Below are 22116 nucleotides of genomic sequence, written 5' to 3'. Positions count from 1 at the left end.
CTGGGGAGAACTCTGAGGATAAATAAATCGCATGTATTTACAATACAGAATCAAAGACAAGGAGGGATAAGCCAGGCCACTGAGGGTCCTGCAACAGCATATAAACGAATAATAGATGTTAACAAGGTGCCGGGGATTAAACTTCAATGGCACTGTTCATAAGGTTGCAATCGGAAACTCTTAGTTGCAGCGAATAAGCATAGAGTCGTGGCAGAAGGGTCCACAGTGGCAAGCACTCCTTTCTGCGATAGAGAAAGGCATACGATCACTTGATAAATTGATGGTAATAGCGAGGGTAAGAGGCTAGTGCTGAGGGTGACAGAAATCCTCTTTTCATAGAACACTAATGAATAAACTTGTGACACGAGTTTAACATAACAGGTCAAGTTTATGTACGAGTTGCACTTTGAAACAAACGTTTAGGAGAAGAAAAATCTAAAAGTATACCTTAGTTTAACCAGACCACTGAGCTGATTAACAGCTCTCCTAGGGCTGGCCCAAAGGATTAGATTTATTTTACGGGGCTAAGAACCAGTTGGTTACCTAGCAATGGGACCTAAAGGTTATTGTGGAATCCAAACCACATTATAGTGAGAAATGAATATCTATCAGAAGAAATAAATTCCTCTAATTCTTCACTGGCCGGTCAGAGAATCGAATGCGGGGCCAGCAGAGTGGGAGGTTAATGCGCCCAACTTTCTCTTTTGGCAAATGTTGGGTGGTTAATCGTGCCTCAAGTCATGCAGGAGGCACAGGAATCTTAATCAGTGCCTTGGGTCATCAGGTGGCCAGGCATCTTCTTGAGTTCCGGTCAGTACCTGGAATAAGAGGTTTATCGCAGTCACAGAGCTCAAGAGAGGATTAGGAGCAACAAGGGACTAACAGAATGAGGTCGAAGGGGCAATTTTCCACAGCCGACCGTCAGCGTGTCACAGCAAGCAAACTTAATTAACAGAAGGTTATTAAGTTTGTTTATTATGAAATTTTTACTTTATTCTTGAAAGGCAGGTTGCCTTGGGAGTGTTAACTCTCTTAACAATATATATATATATATATATATATATATATATATATATATATATATATATATATATATATATATATATATATATATATATATATATATATATATATATATATATATATATATATATATATATATATATATATATATATATATATATATATATATATATATATATATATATATCAAACAGCATAAAGGACCCGTCTTAAAAGACCGATTACCTTTTGACCCAGATTCATTATGCAGTACCTTTGAATAAATGGACGTGTCCGTGGGAGGCTCAGTAAGTTTGATGAGTACGAAGGTCCACACCAGGCCTCTTACACCCCCTTTTGTCACTATGACACACTTACCGGCCGCCCTTAGCCAATGGCTCGTGCTTAGAATTTTTTTTTTATTTTTTTTAAACAAAAGCTTTTATCTTATGTATTCGTTAATTTACTTTGAAACGTTAGCGTAATGCTAAGCACTTATTTATCAATTTAATTTGTTTTTTCGTTTTTAATAAGCGAGATCTCTTCTTTCAGTATTTCCCTTTACCTTCTCTAACTTCTTAATGTGCACCATATTCTGTAGAAACTTGAATCTCAAGTCAATGGTCCCTTAATAATAATAGGTTCTTATCTCCTAATAATAATAATAATAATAATAATAATAATAATAATAATAATATGTTTTTAATAAAAGCTGTCATCTTGTCCATTCACGAATTAAATTTAAATGGTAGTGTAACGTTAATGGCGATTTCTACGAACTCACATGTGATTATTCTTTCTTTCTTTCTTTACAGGTACCCACTGGAGTCATCGTGATGAAGAAATCAGGAAAGAGGTACCAGATACGCACGCGCGTGATGCCCGGCAGGGCTCACCTGCCACGCGCTAATTAAGCGCTCTCCCCCTCCCCCCACAATAAAAGGCGAATGAGAGCCGAAGGTGTATTTACATGGCGGCTGTGACTTACGGCGAGAGAAAGGGAGCGAAGGAACGCCGCAATCTGTGATGGTGATGGCGATGATAAAAGAAAAATGAGAGAGTGAAAGTGGAGATTTGATTTCTCTGTTCAGTGATTCAGTTTAGCCGGGGCCGGTGACCAAAGAGCCTACGGTAGTACCTGAAGGGGGCTTAGCTACGTAGGCCTGTTGTAAGTAGGACGGGGGGAAAAAATGAAACTGTGGAAGTGGAGATGGGGAAAACGCTGGTTTAGATATATTAAGTGTATGTGTTCCGATCAGAATTTCTAGATATCGGCTAGAGTGACGAGAGGCTGTTCAGATCTTCAAGCGGCGGCTTGACGATGCGACAGGTTTGGACAAATACTCATTCGCTTATCGCGTGATGATCGTCATGATGATACCCAGTGTTGAGCCATGAGGTCAGTGATTTGCCGTGATCGTGTCGGTGACCGCCTATTTCTCAAAGGAACCTTGCAAGGTTCGCTAGAACAGATGTGAAATGACGGTACTTTTGCGGCGACTGTCAACGAGGCGAATTACTGAAAAGTAAGAAAGTTCGAAACTGTGATAGCGGCAGGAAAATATATATATATATGTGAACTGCCTCCACCAGAAATTGGGAAATTTATATACATGAAACCGTTTCTGTCTATCCCTTTTAATTCGATCCAGTTATAACCCCTTCTCTCTCGGTTACGGTGTCCCGAATATTTTTGTTTTAAGTCACGTCCTCCTACTTTTCGTCTTCCAGACCCCCACACTCTTTCTTCCCGACCTCAAGTCTTCCACCGAAGCTCCACCTTTGTTTGGTCAGTCTCCTCCTTCTTCTCCCATCACCTTGTCTTCCTCCTCACTCCTGCTCCTGTTTCCCTGATGTCTGCCTACCACCCGCTGTACCTTCAAAAGGAGTCTGGCCCCCCCAACACCAACAGCGACTCCTCCGACATCGACTCCGACAGGGACAAGGCAACAAGCCCGCCCCGTTCAAAGAGGCCCCCCAAGGCCAAGCACCACCCTAAATCCAGGAGCAGTGGCAAGGCCGCCGCCGCCGCCGCCGCCGCCTCCTACCACGTCGAAGATGAGAACAGGACCAGCTCGGAGGAGACCTCCTACGGCGCCAAGAGAAAAGCAGACAAGTACAGACGGAGGGAGAGCTACCACGACCAAAAGAGCTGTCAGTGTGATACGGAGGACGACTCTGACCTGGACGAGAAAGATGGCCGGTATTCCAGTGGCCAGGAACTGTACTGTCAGAAAGCCCCCTCCTCTGTCTCCTGGGAGGATGTCACTAGCTTCACCTACTTAGGTCAGGACCTGCGGGTTAACTGCATGTTTTGTAGAGGTTCCTGTGTGGATAGTTACTGTGTAGTTCTTAGTTACTGTGTAGAGAGTTACTGTATAGTTCTTAGTTACTGTGTAGATAGTTACTGTGTAGTTCTTAGTTACTGTGTACTGTATAGTTCTTAGTTACTGTGTAGATAGTTACTGTACAGTTCTTAGTAACTGTGTAGATAGTTACTGTGTAGTTCTTAGGTACTGTGTAGATAGTTACTGTATAGTTCTTAGTTTGGTGTTGGAATCCCAGTGTGGCAGACACTTGAGAGTCGTTTCCTAAACGCTCTTTTGAAAGGTTTTGCCAGAAAGTGATGTACCAAGAGGCATATAACAATGTCTAGGTAACTCTAAACACAACCCTACTTTCAGCCAGATGAAAGATTGCATGAATATTTAAAAGCAGGGATTAACAAAGTGATTCGTTGTTTTCAAGTCTGACTAAAAATAAACCTGTTAGACTGCGTGCCTATTCCCAGACACTGGCTTCTCCTATTCTGTGACTTGCCTGTTCTCTCGTCCTACCAGAATCCATTGTATGTGCTCCCAAGTAACCTACTGTACGAATCAAATGCTTTCACTTAAAATCCAGTGGTCCATCTTCCTGGCTGCCATTTTCCTACATAACCTAACTTTTGCAGCCATTTACTCTCAACCTTCTCCTCTAGTGAACGCCTCCAAGCTTCTTCACCCATTTCTGCAGTTTCTCTTCACTATCCCCACCACTTCTGCAGTTTCTCTTCACTATCCCCACCATTTCTGCAGTTTCTCTTCACTATCCCCACCACTTCTTTAGTTTCTCTTCACTATCCCCTACATTTCTGCAGTTTCTCTTCACTATCCCCACCATTTCTGCAGTTTCTCTTCACTATCCCCACTGAGTACTGCTTTACCTTCAAACATCAACCATTCAGACTCATTTTTTGATCCTTCAATTCTACATCTAAGCTTTCATATAGTTTCCCTCACTCCTTGCCTGACTATGTATCAAGATGTTGACAGCCATGGTAGTCAACACAGACATTTGTCTCAAGCCCACTTTTACACCAAATCGGTCATTATCGCGTCCACATTCTGCAGTGCAAGCTTTGCTTCCATCATAAGAACTCGGTTATTCTCAGCAACTGATTCTTCTGCATCATAAATCCTCAACAAGGTTATTGCCTTGCTCTGAAATTATCAGAGGATTTTTCTACTGTAGGTCAGTGTTTGCCTTAACTATTTTATAACAAGAATAAAAAGAAACTCTGGGTCCACACATTCAAAACCAGTATTGTTATTCTCTCGTTAATTCTTCCGTCATCTGCATGTGCTTTCTCAGTCAAAATCGTACCGTACACCTTCCCTGGTGTATTGAGTAATGCTATGAGCCTATAATTCCTAGTTTTGCTCTATAAGTTCCACCTCTATAAAGTATTACAATTATAGCTCTCATCCGTATCTGTTGAACCTCTCCTTCTTCCCGACGAACCTTACAAACTCTGGTCAGTCACTTAGTCACACTAAGTATCGCAAATTCACAATATCCTGTTTGTAATCCTACGAACTGCTGACACCTTTCCACTGTCCAACCTCCTAACTGCCCAATTCGCCCCCTGAATGACCACTCTCGCAACCATTCTCAAACTTACGCTAAACCTTTCCATACCTGCAAAATTCAACTTAGCCTCTCCTCTATCTTCGATATTCAACATATCTTCAGAATACTCACTTTGTCACCCCAGACTGATATCCATTTCCAGCTTTTGTTCTGGAATCCATTTGTTCTTTAAGTTCATTCAGAACAACTTATTCTCTCAAGGTCTTGCCCCGTCGTTTTCACTTGACTTTTTCCTGCTGATTATTTTCTGAACTGCCCCTTCTCCCACCCTGTATGTTAGTGATCTGCAGCGTATTTGCACTTCAGTTATTTGATTAAGAAAAAGCCACTTTATGCAACGAATTCAGGGAGCTTTCGCCTTTCAGTCTTACTGAGGAAAAATTTCAGTCTGCATGGAATTAAGAGCGAAAATACACAATTTTTAGAAGGGCAATTAAAATGGAAACTGTCAGTCTGGGGTCTTCCTTTTAAAAATTGTTTATTTTCACTTTTATTTCTATGTAAACTTTGTCATTTTTGCTCAGTACAGCTGAAGAGGACCTTAGTGGAGGTCGAGAGTTCCTGTTCCGTATTTGCTAACTTAAATTTGTTTCATTAAGTGGCGTTTTCTTAACCATTCTAGACAAACACGAAAAATGTTTTCATCACTGGACTTCAGTTATTCCTTTTTTTTTTTTCCTTCAATAAACCACTTATTTCCTCTTTCCCTTATTTACTGGTTTTATCCCTCCCTCCTACCCTCCAGTACCCTCAAACACTGCCTGCTGACCTGACCTTATGATCTCATCACAGAGTTTTACAGACTCATCACCTACCCCTTCCACGTTTGACACAAATCATCAAATTGAACTGAATTGAATTTTAGCCAAAGGCCAAGCACTGGGACCTATGAAGTCATTCAGCGCTGAAACGGAAATTGACAGTAAAAGGTTTGAAAGGTGTAACGGGCGGAAAACCTCAAAGCAGTCGCACTATGAATCAATTGTTAGGAGAGGCTGGAAAGTAAGATGGAAGAAAGAGAATATGAACGGAGGTACAGTGAAAGGAACGAAAGGGGTTGCAGCTAGGGGCCGGAGGCACGCCGCAAAGAACCTTAAGTAATGCCTACAGTGCACCGTATGAGGTACACCGACGGCATTAACCCCCCCCCTCCCCTACGGGGAACAAATCATCGATGCGAATTCTGAAGCTATTATGTCTTCAGAGGGTGGAGAGTTTCAAGCCGGGGCTTAGTTCTTTTAAGTCAATTACGATGGTAACCTGCACAATTCATTAAAGTCTATAAAACAGATGCCGTAACACCTGCCGAAAACGTGGGCGTCACTTTGCCCTGCTGCTTCTACTGAATTTATATTCGAGTCAGTTCGACAAATCTTTGGTAGTGTAGACGACACCTCTGCGGTTCGTACAAATGTTCTAACAACAAGGTCGCGCGGGAAACCCGGCCTCTGGTGTGTGAGAGGTGATTAAATCAGATGGTAAAGTTATATTTCCTGTGTAGTGAGTCAGTTTTGTCTTCTTAAAACACGCTTTTATTAAAATGCACTAAAAAGTGAAAAAATAATTTTTTGAGACACCAGGATTTTCTTACAATTAATCATGTCTACAAAAATAAGTGTGGGCGCCGGACATGATAAGAAATGCTATTTCTTGTAGCATTTCCTTCCATGTTTGGCGCCCACGCTTTTATTTTTGTAGACGTGATTAATTGTAAGAAAATTCTGGTGTCTCAAAAAATTATTTTTTACTTTTTGGTGAATTTAAAAAAATCGTGTTCAAAATTTTTTTTTTAATTCTCACCTATCTTCCTAAAAACCGGCCCTCTCCCATTCCATTTAACCGTTGAACCTTACTTTTTCTCACCTATCTTCCTAAAAACCGGCCCTCTCCCGTTCTATTGAACCGTTGAACCCCACTTTTTCTCACCTATCTTCCCAAAAACCAGCCCCTCCTATTTTTTTTATTCGTTGAACAGTACTGTGTCAAATTTAATATTTGTCTAGGTTTCAAGCTCGCATCACAACAGTTTCCCCGAGTGAATTCGTCTCGGAAAATTGAACCTCGTCATTTTGCTGATAAACGTCGGTGGATGTATTCTTCATAGGTTCATCTGTAACTGGCTCGGAGGGAAGTGGGGCGAGTGAGCTCTGTAAATATTACTCGGGCGAAAAGCTGAATGGCGCCTCTAATTTTCCTTTGAGAGCCCGTGAATGCAGGGACTGGTTGCCGGCTGGTTCTTTCTTTGCAAAGGCCCTGGTTTTGGGGAGGGAGAGGAAATGGGCGTTGTTTTGGGTCTGCTGTATTTGTTTATGAACGAATATTCTATTTAAGAAATACGAAGGTCAAGATCAGGAATCTGTATGACGTTCGTTAGATGCGGGTATTGGGAGGGAACATCTGGGTCATTCGTTCGGGTTACTAAGATTGGAAAATATGAGTATTTTAAATATTTTTTATTAGGAACGGGACATATTTCAAGTACAGGTCTTTCAGTAGGGGAATATGAATGCTGTAAACGATGAAAACATGTGGTTTTACTGTGGGAACTATAGGGATTTTTATTACAGGTACCAGACCGTTCTTTCGGACTTAGACGGTTTGGGAAATATAACAAGTGTTTTTGTGAGGAGAGGGATCGAAACTTTTAGTGGAAGTAAAGAGACATATATTAAAATGATAAGTCTTCTAAAAGGGGAAAAGATAATGACTTTAAGTAATAGAATATATAAGTATTTTTACCGTATGAACTACAAGCGTTCATATCACAAGTACTCGACGACTGAGTACGGGTTAGCACATGCCCACACATACCCCAAATAGCCGCAGACATTTAAAGAGTCCTTTCAACGTTTTGTGTCTGGTTTCAAATCCAAAGGCTCGGTGAGGTTTGGAATACTTATATACTCTGTAATAAAACATCGTCCATTTCGAATGATTTTCCAAAGACGTTTACAGTAAGCTAGGTTTTATTCTTCTCTTGTGTTCCGTTTCCCAGGTGTTCATTCCTACCTGAATTAAGAGCTGGTAGAGTGTTCAGCTGAAAGCGGTTGTCTACGTGTGTTTGGGGAGTCCAGGTTTTTCCTCAATTATCTCTCGGTGAAGAGATAAGGTCTGGTTTGATCGCATTTTTATTTTTGTAAGTTGCGCGGTCATCAACCTTCATCTTTGGGGTCACTCTCTTGTTGCAGTTTTTTTTTTATTTTAAATTTTAGAAAATGTTTTACTAATTATTCTTCGGAGACGACGGACAACAGTTTCTTAAAGCCATTTTGTAGTGTACAGTCAGTTATTTATTTATAGTCATTCTTGCACGGTCATGAAATACATATTTTGAGTCAGAGGTCTATAATATTTCGTGTTCTGTGAAAATCGGCTTCGAACAGTCATTACGGAAATCTTTTGCACTCCTCTCATGATCATTTTAATTGCAAACAAGACCAATGACCCGAACGCACGCGATGATTATAATGACGGTGATGATGAAACAACTGATACGAGAGAGAGAGAGAGAGAGAGAGAGAGAGAGAGAGAGAGAGAGAGAGAGAGAGAGAGAGAGAGAGAGAGCACTGAAATGACGCTGCTTATTTTCAAGATAAGTAACGGAGGTTTAAAATCGAAAAAGCTCCGTTCGCTATCCTTTTGTTTATTCAGGTGAACTTTTCATTCTCTCTCTTTCTCTCTCTCTCTCTCTCTCTCTCTCTCTCTCTCTCTCTCTCTCGTTGTAGCCAGTGACCGGACGATGAACTCAACGAAAGAGCTCTTGCGTGATGTGCGGATTCTGTTGCAAATTGATTTTTTTATTCTTATATTTGATGTAGTGAGAGCGTACCGGATTTGATTGACAAAACTCCTTGACGGCTAACGGTTCCAGCCTCACTCTTGTTATCTCCTGGTACAAGAAGGATTGAAGCCTACCTTTCCTATCCTGTTATTTTTTGGTATATAAAGGATTGAAGCCTACCTTTTCTGTCCTATGTTATTTCCTGGCATAGAAAGGATTGAAGCCTATCTTTTCTATCTTGTTATTTCCTGTTACATGAATTATTGAAGCCTACCTTTTCTCTACTATGTTATTTCCTGGTATAGGAAGCATTGAAGCCCCCTTTTCCCTCCTGTGTTATTTCCCGGAATAGAAAGGATTGAAGCCTATCTTTATCCTGTTATTTCCTGGTGTAGCAAGGATTGAAGCTTACCTGTTCCCTCCTGCTATTATCTTGGCATTTGAACGACCGAAGTCTACCTTTTCATCTCATCCTAGTCCAAGGAATCAGCTGTTTTGCCATAGGCATCGTTCATTCCGGGTCTTTGTAGAAGACCAGCTCGTTACCTGAAAGAAGAAGCATGAAATTGAAAATAGGGTTTTGGGCGGATTGGGGCTCTGTTATCAACGCTCGTATGAATACCTTGAACAGATGCCACAATTTTGGAGGCCAACTCAGAATTTACATAGACAAAATGGTAATGAATATACATACATGTATATATGTATGTGTATATATATATATATATATATATATATATATATATATATATATATATATATAATATATATATAAATTTATATATAGGTAAATAAGTGAATGTTTGTATATTTGTTTAGCCGCTATAGAAATCCGAACTGCTTGACAGACCCAGACAAAATTTTGCACACGACCTCTGTGTCACCCCAGAAAGGTTTATAACCCAAAATCAAACCCCTACCCCGTGACAGACATACAAACACAGACAAAACAAATGAAATTTTCGTTTTGACATCACCTTTTCCTGCAGCTTTTTGGGGTAATTCTCATTTCCACCTGACTCTCCACCTGTTTTCCCAGGTGCTGTCAGACGTATGATATCATTAAACTCCTCCCACTGCAAACCCTGTAATCAGTTTAGTGCATCTAAAAAAATTAACAGATATGTTGGACTGCATTAGAATTACTTTTACCACCTCACCAGTCAGACCTTACAATTCTCGCCACGGAAAAAAAAGTAGAAACAGACAAATGCTTCTGTGACAGGCTTACCCCCTCATTAAAAATCTATTCCCATCGAGATTGCCACATTGTTTTCAGCGTTCATCCAAAGCCGAATGTATCATAATCATACCCTGCGAATAAGATACAAATTCTCAAGTACCTTGTGGTATTATCATCATCATTTCTAAAACGAATCGCTTTCGATTTGCTGTGCAGTGAATTTCACGTAATTGATAAAATACACAGGACGCACCCGAGCACGAATCATAGAGGTATAAGGTCTTTGAGTTATTGTCTTTGTTCGGTGACGTCGTTTATTCTTTTCCAATAGGGGAACGTAACTTCATTTCCCTCTTATATCGACAATTTCTATATTAGCGGACTAAATGATTCTGTGATAAAACTACCCCCTTATTAAAAAATTACTCCATACGAAATTACCACATTTTTTTTTTTCAGTGTTTCCTCCCCCTCCCCCTCCCCCTGCTCTCTGCTCTGTCACTGCCCGTAGACTGTTATTCAGTTTTAACGGGCCTAGCCGTTGGTTGTTATTCAGAGTTTTTCCAGACAGTGCCGGGTTGGTCAGCTAGTATATATATATATATATATATATATATATAATATACACACACACACACATATACGAGTATATATAATTTATAATATATACATACAATAGATATGTATTATATATATAATATAATATATACATATACATATATACAATATATATACTGTATATACAATACATACATACATACATACATACATACATACATACATATTTTATTTTAATTTAAAGAGTTACCTTTGATTGGCCAAATTTATTCAATAAACTCCTCTTGGTAAAAAAATCGTTGCAAAATTTAACATATTCACCCTAATAATATATGCGACGTTTTTCTTCTCAAACAATACAACAAAACGAGATACCTTCCTAAATCACTTTTGCTCCCTGGGACTAAGTAACTCAAAATGTAAGAACGGTGTTCGTCCTTTATTAATTTTCTGTAAAAGAAAACTATTGCGCCGGCTTTGTCTGTCCGTCCGCACTTTCTTCTGTCCTCACTTTTTCTGTCCGCCCTCAGATCTTAAAAACTACCGAGGCTAGAGGGCTGCAAATTGGTATGTTGAGTATCCACCCTCCAATCATCAAACATACCAAATTGCAGCCCTCTAGCCTCAGTAGTTTTATTTTATTTAGGGTTAAAGTTAGCCATAATCGTGCTTTTGGCGACGGTATAGGGTAGGCCACCACCAGGCCGTTTTTAAAGTTTCATACGCCACGGCTCATACAGCATTATACCGAGACCACCGAAAGATAGATCTATTTTCGGTGGCTTTGATTATACGCTGCACAGAAAACTCGATTGCGCCGAAGAAACTTCGGCGCATTTTTCACTTGTTTAATTTTTATGATAGAATTTGAATTCAGTGAGAGTGAAGCGCTTTTGTGGTCTTTGCCGATCGGTTATTTTTTGACGCCATGAACCACTAAATAAATGTCAGCCCTTTTTCACCCAAATTAAATTCATTCCGCCTTTACGCGTTTGGGAACTGATAAATTCACTGATTTTCCACGCACACGGGCGACCAAATGTCAAGGGCCATCTATGCCGGTCGAAATTCGAATAAAGATTCTGGAGTCTGTAGCAGGAAGGGAATTGAAAACATCAGTGTGTTCTTTCGCACCGTTGATGCCGGCTCTGAACGAAGACTTGTAGCATAGTGAGTTTTTTTTTTTTTTCCAGTTTTCTGTACAAGAAAACTATTGTGCCGGCTTTGCCTGTCCGTCCACCCGCAGATCTTAAAAACTGCTGAGGCTAGAGGGCTGCAAATTGGTATGCTGATCATCCACCCTCCAATCATAAAACATATCAAATTGCAGCCCTCTAGCCTCAGTAGTTTTGATTTTATTTAAGGTTAAAGTTAGCCATAATCGTGCATCTGGCACCGTTATAGGTGCCAACAACACAGGCCACCACCACCGGCTTGTGGTTGAAAGTTTCATGGGTCGCGGCTCTAAGTTTATGGGCCGTGGCTGTACAGAAAACCCCAAAGAGACTTCGGCGCATTTTTTGCTTGTTTTTGTTGCATAAAATATACTGCAACGACAAAAATCCTCTCCACACTTCTTTACCTGACCTGGCTGATTTTGCTCACAACTCTAGGCAGGCTGCTGCTGAATCTGATTCAGACAGTGTATCTTTTTCTAGCATCAGGTTTAATACTACTCAGTTTGCTGGGAGTTTCATCTTGGCTACAGCTGAAATGCGTTAAATATTTCGCCCAGAGCAGTTCTACGGAATCTTCTGAGTATACCTTAGTTTAACCAGACCACTGAGCTGATTAACAGCTCTCCTAGGGCTGACCCGAAGGATTAGATTTATTTTACGTGGCTAAGAACCAGTTGGTTACCTAGCAACGGAACCTACAGCTTATTGTGGAATCCGAACCACATTATAACAAGAAATTAATTTCTATCAGAAGAAATAAATTCCTCTGATTCTTCATTGGGCGGTCGGAGAATCGAACGCGGGGCCCAGCTGAGTGCTAGCCGAGAACGATACCAACCCGTCCCATGAGGAACTTATGGAATCTCCTGACCTCCAAATGTTTAAGCGAGGAGCGAATTCATTCCTGCTGTTGAAGCTGCTGTTACTGACGTCTCCTGAATAATGTGGTTCGGATTCCACAATAAGCTGTAGGTCTCGTTGCTAGGTAACCAGCTGGTTCTTAGCCACGTACTATAAACCTAATCCTTCGGGCCAGCCCTAGGAGAGCTGTTAATCAGCTCAGTGGTCTGGTTAAACTAAGGTCTACTCAGAAGATTCCGTACACCTTCACTGGGCGAACTATTTATTTATTTATTTATTAATCACCTCTTCCTATAACTTCTCTCTCTCTCTCTCTCTCTCTCTCTCTCTCTCTCTCTCTCTCTCTCTCTCTCTCTCTCTCTCTCTCTCTCTCTCTCTCAGGGTTGTCAGGTGAATATTTCAGAAGAGAAAGAAATTAAAGCACAGCGTCAGTATTAAGTTAAAAGAAAAGGTTCTGTCTTGAAGCAGATAGTCCGTGTAGAGTTAGTTTTATCCTCCAGTCAGTGTAGACATAAAGCTATTTTGAATTTTCTATTTTTCCAGATGGCACCATGAACCCACCTTTCGCACTTTCCATTTTTCCAGCTGCCACCATGAACCCACCTTTATAAACATAAAACCATTTTGAACTTTCCATTTTTCCAGCTGGCACCATGAACCCACCGCCTTCGTCAGGTGGCGAGGGCAGTCCTTGCTTGCCCACAGGGACGGCCTACGGCTTTCCGTGGCTTCGGTCGCTGGTGATGTCGACGTGTCGGCCCAAGTTCTGGAAGTTCCTGCTCTTAGTCCTCATCCTGCTCCTGATGGGGCAGTTCTCCCTCAACATCCTCTTCTACAGGAACTACGACCCCCTCTTCTACGTCAACGTTTCCTCCCAAGATTCTCTGTCGGCCTTCGAGTCCCGGGTGAGTTTAGTGCACGCAGTTTGGACTGCCACATACGTACATGCATGCATACGTGCATAGAGTTTATAACTTGACTGTTTTCCTTGACGTGAAGAAAAATGGTGAATGTCATCATATACATTTCTCTTGCTGTTGATTCATTGCTCATTAATTTTCCAACCTGGTCAATTTAGAATTTGCCACGTAATGTGAATATAGTTAGAACGAAAACACACACACACACACACACACACACAGAGAGAGAGAGAGAGAGAGAGAGAGAGAGAGAGAGAGAGAGAGAGAGAGAGAGAGAGAGAGAGAGAGAGAGAGAGAGAGAGAGACTCATACCTCCCCATTCCTTCCAAAAGGTGAAATGGGTCAACAACAAGTTGGCCTGGAACCACGGGACGAACGAAAAGCCCCCCGCCGTGGTCACCGTGATCCCGCTGCACAACACGACCTACGATTCCCTAGTTTCAGTGCCCTTATTGGTCGGTGGGAAGGAGGTCAGGGAGCCTACCCACCCAGAGACGAAGGAGGAGATGACCAGGCTTCGACAGATGATCGAAGCCGACGACGGCAGGGGCAGAACGAAGCCGAACAACGCCACGGCGGTGGCCAACAGAAGATTACCCGAAGGAGGGAGGAACTCCACTTCTTCTTCGAAAAGAGAGCCAACGAAAGCACAAACTGCGCTTCACGTCAGCAGGTCTAACGTGAGCTCAGACAGCGCTTCTTCCCCGTCCAAACTAACCAATAAGAGCAACAGCAAGCACAGTGGCCAATCACCACGGAAATCCACGATTAGCTCAAATAAAGTTACTAGCCAAAATAGCAATGGTACCACTGGCAGTGCCCAAGAAACCTCCAGAGTTCTACTCAGCAAGGAGAAAGCCCTCTGCCCTCCAGTACCCCCGAATCTAGGTATTTTTCTTTTCTGTTCTCATGACTTGATTTTATTCGTGTCTAAAATATCATTTGAATGGTTTGTTAGATATGCATATGTACTTTCAGTTATATATTATATTTGCAACAGTTGCAGTCATACATACATACATACATACATACACAAAGCACAATGTTGATAACATTATTGTTTTCCCTGACATGTAAAAAATGGTAAATGTTTAAAATATTTCTGTTGCAGGTTTTTCATTTTTTTTCAATAATTGTCCAATCTCATCAGCTTAGAATATATCACTTCAATGAATTTGATGCAGACGAAAGTGCCTGAGAGTATATATTGTACATATATACATACATACAGCATATATATACTATATAAATGAATATATATATATATATATATATATATATATATATATATATATATATATATATATATATATATATATGCAGTATTTATGTATATATGTACATGTAACAATACATCATTTAAACAGGATGGTATCTAACAGAGATTTTAGTCACATATGTAATAACCTTTCAAGGACTAACTGTCCCCATCAGCCAGTAGGTTTTTACGGCTACCGGACAAGGGGACAGTCAGTCCTTGAAAAATTGTAACTTAGATACCATCTTGTTTAAATTAGGTCCTGTTATTCTTTGTATGAATGCACAGTGCAAGTGATGCTAATATATATAAGTGATATATGTATATATATATATATATATATATATATATATATATATATATATATTTATTTAGCAGAGGTATTTATTCAGGAAGAGTTACAAGCTTTCCCTGGGTATACCAGACGATGAGGGCTGTTAGCCCTGGAAACCTCGTAACTTCCCTGAATAAATATCTCTGCTAGAGACCATTCATTTTAAACGAGGTCCTGGTCTTAATATATATATATATATATATATATATATATATATATATATATATTATATATGTATATATACTCCCAATAATAAAGAACCTTTTCCAGTGGGCGTCGTCAAGATCAACCGCACCCTGCCATCCCTGGAAGAGCAGGAGAGAACCCACCCGGAACTGGAACCCGGGGGCCGCTTCCGTCCGGCCGAGTGCCGGGCGAGGCACCGCGTGGCCATCATCGTGCCCTACAGAGACCGGGTCAAACACCTGGCCATGTTTATTTATCACATTCACCCGATACTCCAGAGGCAGCAGATAGATTACGCCATCTATATAGTCGAGCAAGCGGGTCAGTACGCTGGGAGCAACGTCTGTACTTTCTTTCCAAAAGCGTTTGTGTTGAAGATGAGGTTTTTCAGTCTGATAAGAAAAATCTAATTAGTGTTTTTGGTGGGTCTGTGTGATGGGACCATTGTCTACACTTTTTGTTTTAATTTCCAAAAAGTACTGACAATAAGATTTTTTCAGTCTGATAAGGAAAATCTGATGCGATTTTGTTTTTGGGGGTCAATATGACAGGACCATAGCTGCGCTTTGCTTCCAAAAGGGTTTGTATTGAAGATACGGTTTTTCAGTCTGATGAAAAATTAATCAAGATGTGTTTTTCGTGGGTCCGTATAGTGGGAGCATGTGTACACTTTGTTTATTGCCAAAAGTATTTGTATTGAAGATAAGACTTTTCAGTCTAATGAGAAAAATCTAACAGTGTTTTTGGTGGGTCAGTATGAGAGGACCATGTCTTCATTTTCTTTATTCCTGAAGTAATTGCATTGAAGATAAGATTTTTCAGTCCGATGGAAAATTAATAAAGTTGTGTTTTTCGTGGGTCAGTGTAATGGGAGCAGGTCTGCACTTTCAATTCTGTCTAATAGCATTTGTAATAAAGTTAAAATTTTTCAGTCTGGTAGGAAATTAATACTTACAAGCTTTTCTTCATTCCTTTAATTCTTTCTGACGTCCAGTAGTTCAGTTTATTTATCACTTGTTCCAAGTGATGTATTTTTTTTTATCGAACATGAAAGAACTCACGATTAAAATTGTACTTTTTATGTTATAGAATTGTTAATGTAATAATATATGCCATGCTTATCAGAATTACCATAGTTATAATAACCATGTCATTTGGATTATAGAAAGTAATTTGGTGATTATTAAAAATTAATGTGAGTGTGAACGTTATAAAAATTAGAGCGATTTAGCCACTTGCTTTAACAGTTATAATTAATTACTGTAATGAGTTCATTAGATTTTATAATTAATTAATTTTTATTTATATATATATATTCAGAATTTGGTTTTGGTCACCTGATAAAATGCAACTTTTTTATGATTGTATAAAACGTGCTTGAACGCGTGGATCTTTCTCCGGAACAAAAATGGAAGTCTTTCTTTTTTAACAAGATACGAACGTGAAACAAACGCAGTCTCGACCTTTACATTAAATGAGAAACCTCACTTAAATGTGACCAGTGGGAGACATGATAAAAACGTGATTCTGAAATCCACATTTGACAGGAAATATCACCCCGTATCAAAGGTGGCAGTCGATTTAACGTTTTCCTCGTGTCGTGGTCGTTAAATGTATTCGTTTGGCGAAGCTGTAAAAAAGTTAGAACACAGTGGATAGCAGAGTTGCCAGCGTCACATGTGTAATGTGATGGAACATGTGCATAGAACTCTGTTGTTTTCAGTTTTATTGTGGAACAACTGACCATTAACCTATATAATGAAATTTAATGCTTACCTCCTGGTACTTTGCCAAGTGTAGTTTATACACTTTTGCAGTTGTGTATATATGCATGTTTGTGGATATTTTTCAATTTATTTTACTTTTTTACACTAAAGGTTATATGCACATCCTAAATACAAACTCATAATTTTTTTATGGGGAACACCAGTTTTTGCCAATTGTTAATTTTTACCATAGTTTTAAAAGAATTTTTAAAAATTTTATCCAATTTATAAATTCGTTGACATGACTGTTCATCTCAAATCAAGTTCACCATAACGCTGAATAATCCTTCGGATTCCAGTGTTTAGCTTCAAGCCTAAATTTCCTATTCCATTCCATTCATATTCCATTGCATCTAATGACAATGAGCTTATAATGGCATTAGACTGATACAATACTGTCAGCAGCATTGTTTTCTCTGCTTAAATTCTAACTGATTTCAAGCACTGATAACTGATTTCAAGCACTGATCACTGATGAGGTATGGTTTACTTAATACCAGTTGTCAGCGCTTTAAAATGTCTCATGTCAGTTGAAGTATTCCATGTTACAAATTAAGCACGGAACATAATGGAACATAATGCTGTGAGAGTATTATAGCCCTCTGGCATGTTCTGATCGGTTCGTCATCATTAGATGTAGTGATTGCGTTCTGTAACTGACGTGTAAAAAGTGATTTTCCAAATGATGGCGTACACTGAAGCTTTCATCATTTCTCTCTCTCTTCCAGGAAGTGGAAAATTCAATCGAGCAATGCTGATGAACGTCGGAGCCTTGGAGTCTCTCAAGCAATACCCCTACGACTGTTTCATATTCCACGACGTGGACTTATTACCGGAAGACGACAGGAATCTTTACACTTGCCCGGAGCAACCGCGTCACATGTCCATAGCCATTGATACTATGCGTTACACGTGAGTCTGCAAGAATTCCCCTTCTCAGCATTCACTGCTAGTATGTTTGGGGTCGTACCTTTGTTTCGTGTGCGAATTTCAGGCAGGCCAGAATCAGGAATAACCGCCATGCACGAAATTTCAAGTGGGTCCTGATTTTAGAACTTAATTCGAAGCCTTCTTTGGTGTATGGAATCCATCTTAGCGGAAAATATGAACGGGAAGCTGTAGAATTTGGAAACTGTAGTTCAGTTGAATAGTAAGATTTGCCTGGTACATATACATATATTCTGATTTCTTAGCTATTAAATTGCTATTATGAAGCAATTTTTTCTTTGTTTTACTGAAGACTATTCAAAATTTAGTGTTTTCTGATGGAATGACAATTCCTCAAAATCTAATGATTCATCATGTACATTTGTCAGAGTAACAGCTGAGTAGTAGGCAGAAACATTTTACTGAATTTTTTCCATCTTGCCCACCTTCCAGATTATATTTTTTAACCAGAACTGATGGAATGACAATTCTTCAAAGTACATTTGTCAGAAAAATAGCTGAGTAGTAGACAGAAAATTTTACTGAATTTTTTACATCTTGCCCACCTTTCAGATTACCTTACAATGACATTTTCGGTGGAGTGAGTGCAATGACTGTGGGCCAGTTCAAGACGGTCAACGGCTTCAGCAACAAATTCTGGGGCTGGGGAGGCGAAGACGATGACATGTCCAACAGGATCAAGTTTCACGGATACTTCATTTCGCGGTATCCTGCGAATATTGGCCGTTATACGATGCTCTCCCACAGGAAAGATGAACCGAATCCTAGGAGGTAAGGTGCATGGGTCCCCTTCCCTGAGATTTCTTGAGATTCTGTGTCCTAATCGAACCGTCTAGTTCAAAGAATTTCCACTGGAATATTTCATTGTAAATTATCAACAAGTAAAAAATGTGCCGAAGCTTCTTCGGCGCAGTCGAGTTTTCTGTACAGCAGCTACAGCGTATAATCAAGGCCGCCGAAAGTAAACCGAAAGTGGATCTATTTTCGGTGGCCTCGGTATAATGGCGTATGAGCTGCGGCCCATGAAACTTTAACCACTGCCAGGTGGTGGCCTATCCTGTATCATTGCCAGAAGCATGATTATGGCTAACTTAAACCATAGGTAAAATAAAAACTACTGAGGCTAGATGGCTGCAAATTGTCATGTTTGATGGTTGGAGGGTGGATGATCAACATACCAATTTGCATCCCTCTAGCCTCAGTAATTTTTAAGATCTGAGGGCGAACAGATTAAAGTGCAGACGGATAGACAAAGCCAGCACAATAATGTAATGTAACTGTTACATTACACCAATAATTTTGTGCCTTTTAGATATACCCTTTTACTGTAACTTATTCAGTTCCAACCAACCGGTAGAGTAAAAAGTTTTCAGAATGAAAAGCTTACAGCCCAGTAGAGACGTCAGGCATTTTACAAATTTTGCTTAGAGGCCGCGGTTGTGTTCATTCCTTCATGAAGATATGTTAATCCTTCTGGGACTTTTTTTTAAATGAGTATAACTGTATCTTATTAAATTTGCTATTCAGATTTCATATTTGTTGCTTGATTTCTTTTAGTGGTCTATTTTGTATTCAAAAGGTTATAGAGAGAATAAAGTTAAACTGAAGCACAACCATTTTGAAATAGAAGGTAGCCCTAGGCTCTAAGGAAGTCACGATTTGTATGAATGAACCAGGTACATTAATACATTTCCCTCAGCACAGACCAGGTAATACAGTATATCCCTTTAAAATTGCCAGGCATAGATTGTACGAATGAACTAGGTACTACAGTAATATATTTCCCTCAAGACAGACCAGGCAATATATCCCTCAGAATTGCCAGACATTGATTGTATGAATGAACCAGGTACAGTAATATATTTACCTCATACTTACTTACAGACCAGGTAATACGGTATATTCCTTCAAAATTGCCAGACAGATTGTATGAATGAACCAGGTTTTACAGTACTTTAATATATTTCCCTCAACACAGGCCAGATATTGCAGTATATTCCCTCAGAATTGCCAGACATAGATTGTATGAATGAATCTGGTACTAAAGTAATATATTTCCCTCAACACAGACATGGTAATGCTTTATATTCCCTCAAAATTGCCAGACATAGATTTTATGAATGAACCTGGTACAGTTATATATATTACATTTACCTCAGCACAGACCAGGTAATACAGTATATTCCTTGAAAATTGCCAGACATCGATTGTATGAATGAACCAGGTACAGTAATATATTTCCCTCAACACAGAGCAGGCAATGCAATATATTCCTTCAAAACTGGCAGACATGGAATGGATTTCTTTTCTGATCTGGACTTTACTTTCAGATACCAGTACTTATACGACGGCAAGAAGAGGTTCAAGTCAGACGGTTTAAACAGTGCCAAATACAAAGCATTGGACGTTCAGCTCCGCAGGCTGTACACCTGGGTTTATGTTGACCTTTACCCTTCATGATCATTAGTTTTGCCCAAAATTCGTGCATTTTGATGTCTGTAATTACTACCGTATTGTTAATTCTTTTGTGTGGTTAATTTATTTTGGTACCTTGTGATTTGTGCATCTATGTATACACTATATATATATGCAGTACACATTTGCATTCATATGAATATACAGTACATATAGATAAACACACACACACACACACACACACATACATATATATATATATATATATATATATATATATATATATATATATATATATATATATATATATATTTATATATATATATATATATATATATACCTGCTGTAAAAAAAAAAACATGCAGTAAGACCCTCCTAATCTGGGTAACAGGGGACAGGGACATCAAAGCAGGTAACTATTACTTCTGATTTATGAATTCAGCAAGTGTGCAGTAACATAATTCAGATTTATCACTTCACCACTAATGATTATATGAGGAAGGCACTGTTAAAGGGGCTACTGGACTAGGCTTGGTCACAGAGCCCTCACCTGGGTAAGGCTGTGCCCTGACCTAGGGCGTACATTGGCAGCCCTGACATGCCCGAGTGGCCCACTTACCATATTACACAATGTAAAGTAGCACTCAGTAAGAAAAAAAGAAATATTAAAATTATTATTTCTGTCAAGGGTTGGTGCTTATTAGTTCTTGTTGCGTGCTATTTCTTCAATATACTTGGGACAATAATAAAAAGGTGAATTTTTTTTTTTTTTTGTGAAAGCAAAACAGACATAAACGTGTTTTGCCACATGACTTCAGTTTACGACCAGAATCCAGTGGCCTTTTGCGATTTTTGGAAACTCCTGTATCAGTAACATTTTCATTCCTGGAATCTAATGGAAATATTTGCTGGTCGAATTACAGCAGTGAGAGGAAAAATGTTTTCAACCATTTTTATTTATTGCTCTCTGTGTTTCATCCCCATTAAAGACTTTGAAATGAACTTTTTAATTTAGAAAAAAAAGAATGATTGAGATATTAATAAATTCCAGTAAATGATTTTTTAGCACTATTTCTCAAAGCCTTCTTTAAGTTTTAGAAAATATACACACACACATATCCTAGAATTTCTCTTGCTGATATTTAGAATAACACTTTTTGCATAAACATAATAACACCAATATCATACCAGTAACAATATTTTCAAGGTCATTTGGGAAAATTATAATGTGGCCCCAGGCTCTAAATTGTTGACCAGAGTTATGTTAACTATATACCACCAGTCTGAGTACTGTAATGGCTACACCAATGAGAATTTATAAATGCATTAAACGAGTGACTCAGTTTATCCTTCTCTGAACACCATGAATAATACAGGGGACATTGACATAGTCTTGTAAGCTAGGCAAGGCTACCAATTCACAGCTTAGGTCAGGCGGTAGCCTCAAGTACAGTAAATGTAGACACTGTAAAATGAATTTAATGATCACAACTGCACAGAAATTCACAAAATATATCATAAATTGTTCTTACTTATTTTAGGAGAGAATGAGTAACTCTTGAATGCTTTATATGAAGTGTACCAAATACTGTATGCTGGATGAAAATGTGAACAGTTGTGATGTATTTGAGTAACTTTTAAATTTATATTTATAAATGTGAATAGTGTATTAATTAGTTTTTATTTATTGTATTTCCATCATACTGGAGTTGACTGTTCATTTGCCAAATTTCCAACAATAATTCATAAAGAAATCAATGGGTAATTCAAAGTTTACCTGTCTTATGATCAAATATGGAGTGATCAGGGTCAGA

At 39.2% G+C, this 22116-nt stretch overlaps 1 protein-coding gene across 2 annotated transcripts in view; it reads left to right on the top strand.

Annotated features, from left to right (window-relative positions):
• Window positions 1-20586, top strand: part of LOC136856610 (uncharacterized) — a 235119-nt gene extending 214533 nt beyond the window's left edge. For both annotated transcript variants that reach the window (XM_067134537.1, XM_067134538.1), the window contains 7 exons: window positions 1818-3288; window positions 13121-13380; window positions 13728-14283; window positions 15258-15494; window positions 17668-17851; window positions 18440-18658; window positions 20218-20586. In XM_067134537.1, the coding sequence (XP_066990638.1) occupies window positions 2856-3288; window positions 13121-13380; window positions 13728-14283; window positions 15258-15494; window positions 17668-17851; window positions 18440-18658; window positions 20218-20347 (2019 nt within the window). In that variant the 5' untranslated portion in view covers window positions 1818-2855 and the 3' untranslated portion in view covers window positions 20348-20586. The remainder of the gene's footprint in view (window positions 1-1817; window positions 3289-13120; window positions 13381-13727; window positions 14284-15257; window positions 15495-17667; window positions 17852-18439; window positions 18659-20217) is intronic.
• Window positions 20587-22116: the final 1530 nt, after the last annotated feature.

This window comes from Macrobrachium rosenbergii, chromosome 36 (genome assembly GCF_040412425.1).
Source record: "Macrobrachium rosenbergii isolate ZJJX-2024 chromosome 36, ASM4041242v1, whole genome shotgun sequence".
Lineage (NCBI taxonomy): Eukaryota > Metazoa > Arthropoda > Malacostraca > Decapoda > Palaemonidae > Macrobrachium > Macrobrachium rosenbergii.
Note: the sequence above shows the minus strand (reverse complement) of the source record. Positions and strands in the feature narration are given on the sequence as shown.